At 66.4% G+C, this 8,532-nt stretch overlaps 2 protein-coding genes across 2 annotated transcripts in view; one reads left to right on the forward strand and one right to left on the reverse strand.

The window, feature by feature from the left end:
• Window positions 1-24: 24 nt before the first annotated feature.
• On the reverse strand, window positions 25-5,290 carry CHLRE_01g037350v5 (uncharacterized protein). Its single transcript, XM_043058742.1, has 10 exons — window positions 4,686-5,290; window positions 4,369-4,454; window positions 3,847-4,024; window positions 3,370-3,441; window positions 2,822-2,957; window positions 2,683-2,729; window positions 2,331-2,455; window positions 1,703-1,769; window positions 1,216-1,332; window positions 25-802 (listed from the first exon to the last, which is right to left on the reverse strand). The coding sequence occupies exons 1-10, from the start codon at window positions 5,226-5,228 to the stop codon at window positions 608-610; spliced, it is 1,566 nt and encodes a 521-aa protein (XP_042928656.1). The 5' UTR covers window positions 5,229-5,290; the 3' UTR covers window positions 25-607.
• A 120-nt stretch (window positions 5,291-5,410) lies between these two features.
• CHLRE_01g037400v5 (uncharacterized protein) overlaps window positions 5,411-8,532 on the forward strand; it is a 6,352-nt gene continuing 3,230 nt past the window's right edge. Inside the window, exons 1-6 of the mRNA XM_043058743.1 lie at window positions 5,411-5,808; window positions 6,099-6,242; window positions 6,666-6,828; window positions 7,184-7,279; window positions 7,576-8,079; window positions 8,327-8,451. Coding sequence (XP_042928657.1) covers window positions 5,600-5,808; window positions 6,099-6,242; window positions 6,666-6,828; window positions 7,184-7,279; window positions 7,576-8,079; window positions 8,327-8,451 — 1,241 coding nt within the window. The 5' untranslated portion in view covers window positions 5,411-5,599. The remainder of the gene's footprint in view (window positions 5,809-6,098; window positions 6,243-6,665; window positions 6,829-7,183; window positions 7,280-7,575; window positions 8,080-8,326; window positions 8,452-8,532) is intronic.

Below are 8,532 nucleotides of genomic sequence, written 5' to 3' on the forward strand. Positions count from 1 at the left end.
CACATACGTTTGCCGTGGGACTAGCCGACTAGGGATGTCGTGCTAAGACTCTGCAGACTGCAGCGCCGCACAGTTGACGGGTGAGGAAATGCGAAATGCTCGGCTATTGCAGCCGTGTAACAGTGTAACACAATTCGTAGAGGAACACGGTGTGGGCCCTACGCATACGAAATCATGTACGGTACTCCACGTCCCACAGTCGCTAATGCAGCCGGGCATCTCATGCCCATGTACCCGCCCGGCATGAGGGTATACCGTGAAGGTCACTGGGAGCAGCTGGGAGCATGGGCGCGGCTCTAACAGCTCACCACACCTGCCGACATGCCTTTCCCCCTCCCAACACACACATGCACAAGCGCTCCACTTCGGTGCCTCCTCACCAGTCGCCACACGTCTGCACGAGAAGGGAACTATACCCCACGCCTATACCCCGTACTCCAGTAAGTAATCTGCACGCAATACGGCGCTCCCCTCACCAGTCGCCACGCGTCTGCACCGGACAAACTTACGTCTGGGAGTAACCGCTTTGCACGTAACTCGCCTGTCCCCAGTCCACCCCACCGCACCACACCGCACCACACCGCACCGCAACGCCCACAAGGTAGGTTTACATGCCGCCCAGCTCCCCGGCTGCCCGCCAGCTCCGCAGCGCCTCCTCATCGCACGTGGGCAGCACGCGCCGCAGCGGCCGGCCGCCGGGCTGCACGAGCAACTGGAACACGAACACGAATGTGTTGGTGACGAACGACTCCACCGCCTCCGGCTTGGTCACGCGCGCCTCCACCTCCACCACCACACGCGCCTGTGAGGGAAGCGAAGAGGGGCGCGCATGCCAGTACTGCGCTGCAGGGCCTAGGTGCTGGACAGACAGCAGCTGCGGGAGCTACCCCACATTCAGACCCCTCGGCATGGTGCCCCCCCCCCGTGTGGAGCTACCCTGTGTTGCAGTACATGCAGCGCAGGAGCGGCCCCAGGCCACCGCTGCTTGGCGGCATAGGAGGGCGGGGGATGGCAATGAGGCCCATCCAGACCCTGTGCTGGCGACCACATCAGACATGCAACCCCCGCCCTGCAGCTGACCCCACAGGCCGGCGTCGTGCCACCTCTCATGGCCCCGCCGCCGCTACCCCATTCCCCCCTTGTGTCCTGTTCCCAATGTCTGAACCTTTCAATTCCCCTTTGATGTCCGCCGCCACCCCGTGCGCCGCCGCTTGCCTTGCTGGGCTCCGCCCCCTGGGCCGGCGGCTGTCTGCCCTCCGCGAACACCACCGTGGAGGTGAGCCGCAGCAGGTCGCCCACGTCCACCGGCCGGCTGAACGTGATCTCGTCAACCTAGGCGGGCACAGCGTTGGGAACGGGGAAGGGGGGCGGGGCACAGCGTGGGGAACGGGGGGCACAGCGTGGGGAACGGGGGGCACAGCGTGGGGAACGGGGGGGCACAGCGTGGGGAAGGGGGGGGGCACAGGGGGGGCGCATGGGGCGCGTACGGGGTTGTCAAGTATTGATGCTGTCAAGTAAACATGCTGTCATCACAAAGGCAGTCCTTGAGCGCCGGGCCCCGCAGGTTCCTCGGCCCTTCTACTGTACTGTGGTGACAACACGTGCTTGGTATGTCACGTGTCTCTGAGCACTGCTTCCCAAAGTAGAGCAGCCTCAACCCCACCGGCCCCCCGCGCCGGTTCCCCACGCCGGCCCCACATACCTTGAGGAACACGGGCCGGCTGCCTCCGAACATATAGGTGGTGGCGAACCCCAGCTCGTAGGCCCGCCTGTCGGGGAGAGCGGGTGGGCGGGGAGAGCGGGTGGGCGGGCGGGGAGAGCGGGTGGGCAGGGAGAGCGGGTGGGCAGGAAGAGCGGGTGGGCGGGGAGAGCGGGTGAGCGGGCGGGGAGAGCGGGTGGGCGGGATGAGCGGGTGGGTGGGCGGGGAGAGCGGGTGGGCAGGGAGAGCGGGTGGGCAGGGAGAGCGGGTCGGCGGGATGAGCGGGTGGGCGGGCGGGGAGAGCGGGTCAGAAGGTCGGCGCGCCCAGGTGACGCATGGGCAGTGTAGAGGAGTGGAGCCAGGGTGGTATCAACATTGCGGGGGGGGGGAGGCGGAAGTGCAGTGCTTTCGCCCACCCGTCACTTGCTCCCGTCCTGCACCGGGCCCAACAACAGAGCCGCAGCGCGTTCTCACCCACCCACCCACCCACCCACCCACCAAACGGCCCACCCACCCTTCCTCCCTTGGGCGGGCTTTCTGCTGACGACGGGACTTCCTTGTTGGGCTCGGGCATACCACCCACTCACCCACCCACCCAAGCACCCGCCCACCCAGGCACCCACCCACCCACCGCATAAGGAAGCCGCCAAACACGCGGCCGTGCGTGTTGCGCTGCTGCGGCTGGCAGATGAAGGTGTTGTGCTGGCGGGTGGCCGGCATCAGCACGCCGTCAGCGGCGGCCAGAGCCGGCAGCTCCTGTGTTTAGACAGCAACAAGTTGCGCTTGGAGTCGACTTGCCGGCCCTAGCTTCAATGGTAGCTTTGGTTGAACTCCATAACAATGTTGCAAACAACCCCGCCAAACACACAAACCCGACACCGGCGGTGCATTCTGTGGGAGTGGCGTACCCATAGCGGTAACGGCACCTTCCACAGAAACCTTACGACAGCTTTTTACGGTGCCACTGCTACACATTTCCTTACCTGTAGCTTGCGAGCGTCCCGGATCCACTCGCGTGTCTCCTGCGGCACTGGTGGCACAGGGCATGCAGGGTAGGCTCACTGCGTGACGCAGGAGCGGGCGGAGGCTGACGCAGTGGACTCCCTCCCTCCCTCCACTCACACGCCGCCTGCACCCCCGCGTCGCCACCGCCTTGCTTCTGTCTGGCGGCCTTGCGTGCGTCCGCCACCGCCTGTCGCTCAGCAAACGCCGCCTGCTGCTCCGGCGTCTGCGGAGCCAGCTGGACCACAGGCGAGGCCTGCGATAGCAGCGCAGCACAGAGGCGCACACACACGGGACACTGTTTGCTTGCGCATTCGCATACACAGTGTCAAGCCCTTATCCCTTGTACTTCCCTAACACATAGCTACAGCCTGACAGCCTAAGTGGTGCCGACAGGCGCGGTCATGCTACACCGCACGGCCGATCCCAGCTTCGGTGCTTAGGCTGCAACGTGACGCAGGCAGGACGGAACTACATTGGAACTGTAGCGGACGCCCTGTGGGCGGGCGCCGACACTGTGCGCCGCCATATGCAAGTAAGCAGTACCCCACCAAGGCACGTGTACCAATGTTAAAGAGCACAAGGAAAGCAAATGAGAATGTGTGTATGTCTGTGTGTGTGTGTGTGTGTGTGTGTTTCGCATCAGACCGCTTGAGCCGCCGCCTCACCTTGCGTGTGGCGGGGTCCAGGTGCACGAATGAGAACAGCGCCTCCAAGCTGGGGGCGGGCTCGTGCTGGGCCTGTGCGGTGAGCGGCAGCAGCAGCAGGAGGAGGCGGCGCACCGTGACGGTGTCAGTGTCAGGTTGCGAGGGACGGGTGGGCAGCTGCTTCCCCTCGGACGTTGGAGCCGGGTAAACCTCGTGGCGGCGGCGGCGCTGCAGCATCGACGGCTGCTGCTACTTCCGCACTTCTGGCGTTTGGCCTCAATGGGTAGTGAGCAGTTGGCAGCTGCGTGCCGCCGCCGCCACACCTTTCCTTCCATGGCCTGGCTCGCATGCACCACTGCTTCCCTGCCACCGCCTCTGCGGGCTCGTTTCGTGCCCTGGGTCTCGACAAAGCCACCTCCACACACCCCAAACCACCACCTCCACCGCCCCAGCACCCACCCCAACTGCCCAAGCACCGCCCCCCGCCCGACTGCCCACCTGGAACAGCTGCATGCGGATGTCCAGAGCGCTGCGCCCCGTCCACACCACCTGCCCCCGCACCACCACATCCCTCGCCAGCAGCAGTGGGTGGGTCAGAGCGATCTCGTCCACCGCCGCAGTCACCAGCAGCGGCAGCCCCGAGCCGCCGCCGGAGCTGGCGCCGCGGCCGGTGTAGCTGTGCGCGGTCGCATGGGCACAGCAGTCATGCGGAAGGGAGAGTGGACAGGATGGCGGCAGGATGGGTGGGGGCGACGCGACACGCGGCCGACGGCCGACGGCTCCACACGCCCTGCCCACACGGTGTGCCGCTGGTTGCACGGCCCCTGCCTGCACTGGTGTACCTCGGCCACCTGTTCCGGTGGGCCCCGCCATCCGCTGGTCCTCGCGCCAGCTCGCATGGCCCCCCTCCCCACTCTTTTGCATTGGGTTTGACATTAGCTTCTTGGGCTGGTATTTACAACTCTCCCCCCCTTTCCCCCCACCATCACCACCACCCGGACCGCCCCCGCACGCCCTCACCAGTGCTGGAAGGCCACGTTGCCCGCCAGCGAGTCCAGGTCCTCAAGCAGCCGCCCCACACGCATGTGGCCCCAGGGGTTGCGGTACTGGCGAGGGCAGGGGGGTCGGGGGGGCGGGAAGGTGGTGGCGGTGATATGATTGGGGCAAGAGGGCGCGGTCGGCCAGACACAGGTCCGTGCCGGCGCGTGCGACAGAGGCAGGCAGGCAGCTGAGTGGCGTGTGCTCGCCACAGCCGCTTGGGGCCGTGTTCGCCTTACGGCGCGTCGGAAGCAGGTTATCAGGGCGTGCAGCCGCGTTCGCGCTCAGCCGCGCCGCACCATGTCAAGCAGGGCCTTGTCGGAGCTGAAGTTGTACACGACGCTGATGTCCTGGGGCGCCCGCCGCCCGTCCGGCAGCAGCGCGGCGGGGCCCGTAGCCGCCTCCGCTGGTGCCGCTCCAGGGGCGGCGGAGGCCGCGCTCTGCGCCTGTCGCCGCCGCTCCGTCCACAGCTTCTTGGTGATGGGGGTGTAGCCACCTACGAACAGTTCCTCGCGGCCATCGGAGGAGCTACTGCTGCTGCTGGTGGTGGTGGGGCTGTTGCCGGAGCTGGCAGCAGCGGCGCTGGGGTTGCTGTCTCTGCCGCTGCTGCTACCGCTGCTGCAGCTGTGTGTGCTGCTGGTAAAGCAGCGCGGCCGTTGCAGGGGCCATGCGTTGGGTGGTGTTGGGGAGGGAGGCAACGCAGGCGTAACCAAGTCTTCCGCTCCTGCGACAGTCAACCGCCCCACTGCCGTGGCGAGCAAGCCTGGCGCAGACGACGCAGAGAATACAGTGCCACTTAACCCGCTAGACGCTCGCAGTAAAAGCCCAGGAACGCGAGACATGTTTGTCAGTTCGTTGCGGGAACAGGCTCAGAGAGTCATATGTCCGCATGGACTCAGGGTATTTGGTGGTTGCAGTTTATACATCGGTTGCATGCGCGTCAAAGGTGGGACAAGAGGTGCACTCCATCGCCATGCTGCAATTGCTTCAAGCTGACTCGCTATGCGAACAACGCACTGTTGCTCTCTATTTTAATCTGACAATCACAACTACAGAGAAGGGCTTGTCTACAACTTGCTGAGCAGGCTGCAAGGAATTTGTTTTACCCTCCACTCCCTCGCTCTGCTTTCAGTCACGGTGACTACACTAGCTGCTTTGAACCACTAGTAACGTCAACGCGCTGCCGCGCCCGTTAGAGGCAAGCGGAGACGCCATGGAAAACCCACGCGTCTGGTTTGACATCCAAATCGGCAGCGAAGCTGCTGGCCGTGTTGTGATGGAGCTGTATGCTGATATTGTGCCCAAAACCGCGGAGAACTTTCGGGCGCTGTGCACCGGCGAGAAGGGCGTGGGGAAATCGGGCAAGCGGCTGCACTTTAAAGGCTGCGTCTTCCACCGCATCATCCCGGAGTTCATGTGCCAGTAAGTAGTGCCGCGGCGTTGAGAGTCCTGACTCCGGTGGCTAGGGGCCACGATCTCGCCCAGTTCACGACATGCGCAAGGCTGCCGTCCTGCGTCCAAACGAACCCACAACGGGTCGAATCGCCGGGGAAGCTTCAGGGGAAGAGGAGGGGGCAGCCTCCGGGGTGCCCGGGGCGGCGGGCCTCCCCCGACTGGGTCCTTGACTCCCCCCATCCTGCCACCCCACCCCCTTAATGACACATACCCCCAACCTCCCCTCCCCAAACCGTCCTGCCACCCCCGCACTGCAGGGGCGGCGACTTCACGGCCAGCGATGGCACGGGCGGCGAGTCCATCTACGGCGCCAAATTCGCGGACGAGGCGCCCGGCCTGGCGCTCAAGCACGACAAGCCCGGCATCTTATCCATGGCCAACGCGGGGGCTAACACCAACGGGTGCGCGGAGGGAGGGGCGGTGGGGACATGGGCGGCAGGGGTGGGCGGTGGGTGTAGGCTGGTAGCGGTGGGCGGGCGGTAGGGGCGGGCGGCAGGGGCGGGCGACAGGGAAGGGCGGCAGGAGCCGGCGGTAGGGTCGGATGGCACATGCTGGGGGCGAGTGGAAGAGGGACAGCTGAGCGACTTGCTGCTGCGTACGCCGCCCACGGGGCGGCACCCACCCACCACCACCACCGGCTGCTTGGTGTCCAGGGGGAGGGTGGCCCCACACGCCACCTGCCGCACCCCTACCCCGAACTCCAGAACGCCTCCCATTTCCCTCTCCCCTTTCCCCCCTCCCACCCAGAAACTCACGCACCTCCCTCTCCCCCATCCGCTCCCCCATCCGCTCCCCCCTCTGCCCCCTCTCCCCCCCCCCCGCAGGTCCCAGTTCTTCATCTGCACGGTGCCCACGCCCTGGCTGAACGGCAAGCACGTGGTGTTCGGGCGGGTGGTGGAGGGCATGACCACCGTGAAGCGCATGGAGGTGGTGGGGCAGCGCAGCGGCAAGCCCAGCCGCAAGGTCATCATCACGGACTGCGGGCAGGTGAGGGGGGCGGGGCGCTGTGTATGTGTACGTGTGTGTGTGTGTGTGTGTGTGTGTGTGTGTGTGTGTGTGTGTGTGTGTGTGTGTTTGTGTGTGTGTGCGCGCGCGTGTGTGTGTGTGTGTGTGTGTTTGGGGGGGCTGTGTTAGCGCTGTGCGGGGAGAGACGTTCGAGAGGGCAGGGCGTGCGACGAGCTCTGGGGACTCTGGCTTGGCAACTCGACAGGAGGAGGCGTGCGCTCCTCCTTCGTGCCGGGCACGGACGGCCTTCCGCCGCCCCTCTTCCCGCCTTACCGCCTCGCCCCCTTGCCCCCTTGCCCTTGTGCGCGCCTGCTGCTGCTGCTGCCCCCGTGCGCAGCTGCCCAGCAAGCTGCAGATGATGCTCAAGCTCAAGGCGGAGAAGGAGGAGGCGGCCAAACTCAAGTCAGACCCCAACGAGCTGAACCCGGACCAGGTGCGGGCGGGCAACGTGGGGGTGGGGTGGTGTAATGGAGTGTCCAAAAACGAAACGAAAGCCCAAAATGGTCTGGGGGGGCGGGGTAGTCTACTCAAAGCCCAAAACAACCCAAGGGGGGCTCGGGCGTGCTGCGCGGGAAAGCGCGCGGGGCGTGGTCAGGGAGCTGCAGCTACCCCATACGGGAGTTTGAGAGCAACCCCACGCAGCAACCCGCGTGGCGTGCCAACACCCGCGGATCCACCTCAACCCCTGCACCCCCTTCCCTCAACCCCTGCACCCCCCTCTGCCCCCAGGACTCCCTGGCCCGGCTCAAGGCGCTGCAGCAGCAGACGGAGCAGCAGCAGGCCGCCAAGAAGGCGCGCAAGGCCCCGGCCGGAGCCCTGGGCTCCATCGCGGCCTCACTCCTGGGCATCGGCAAGGAGGGCGCGGCGGGCTCGGAGGCGGCGGCGGCGCCGGCGGAGGGCGGCGAGAAGCGGAAGCGCAAGGCGCGTGACGCGTCTGCGGAGCCGGAGGCGGAGCAGCAGCAGCAGCAGCAGCAGCAGCAGGGAGGGGAGGAGATGGAGATGGAGCAGGAGGAGCGGCAACATGGCGGCGCAGGAGCAGGGCCGGGCCCCGGGTCGGAGGGCGGCGAGGAGGAGGGGGCGGGGGGCGCAGGAGGCGGGGTGGTGGTGGAGGGCGCGGACCCGTTTGCGGGCCTGTCCGCCAAGCAGCGCAAGTTGATGGAGCTGCGGCAGCGGCTGCAGGTGTGCCGCAAGCAGAACCAGGGAGCCGTCATTGCGGAGAAGAAGAGGCAAAAGGTGAGGAGCAGAGGGGGGGACTCGCCATGGAAAGTGAGGGGGGAGGCGGGTGTTTGTTGGGGGCGGGGAGTGGTGAGAGAAGCAGCGGGTATGAGCGGTGCTGTGCCGGCTGCAGGGGCAGCGGAAGCGCAGATGCGGTACCACGCCTGGCTCGTTTTGAGCCCGTCGGCACCGTGTATATGCAACCCGGATTGTGTTATGCTATGTCACACGCGTGGCCGTCCCCACTCCCCCATGCCCCATGCAGAGCCCCGGCGCGGAGGCGGCAGCGGACGACAGCGCCAGCGGGCAGCGGCGGTGGCACGAGGAGAAGCAGCGCAAGAGGGCTGAGGAGCTGGCGCGGTTGGGGCTGGACCCCACACAGGCGCACAGGTGAGGCGGCGGGAGGGGAGGCGGCGGGAGGGGAGGCGGCGGGAGGGAGGGAGGGAGGGAGGGAGGGAGGGAGGGAGGGAG

This window comes from Chlamydomonas reinhardtii, chromosome 1, assembly GCF_000002595.2.
Source record: "Chlamydomonas reinhardtii strain CC-503 cw92 mt+ chromosome 1, whole genome shotgun sequence".
Taxonomy (NCBI): Eukaryota; Viridiplantae; Chlorophyta; class Chlorophyceae; order Chlamydomonadales; family Chlamydomonadaceae; genus Chlamydomonas; species Chlamydomonas reinhardtii.

Coding starts and splice junctions, on each gene's coding strand:
- CHLRE_01g037350v5 (XM_043058742.1), bottom strand. CDS start 5,228: ATGTCTCGCGTTCCTGGGCTTTTACTGCGAGCGTCTAGCGGGTTAAGT. Junction 4,455..4,685: donor ACAAGGCCCTGCTTGACATG/GTGCGGCGCGGC, acceptor TGCCCTCGCCAG/TACCGCAACCCCTGGGGCCA. Junction 1,770..2,330: donor TTTGGCGGCTTCCTTATGCG/GTGGGTGGGTGG, acceptor TCTCCCCGACAG/GCGGGCCTACGAGCTGGGGT.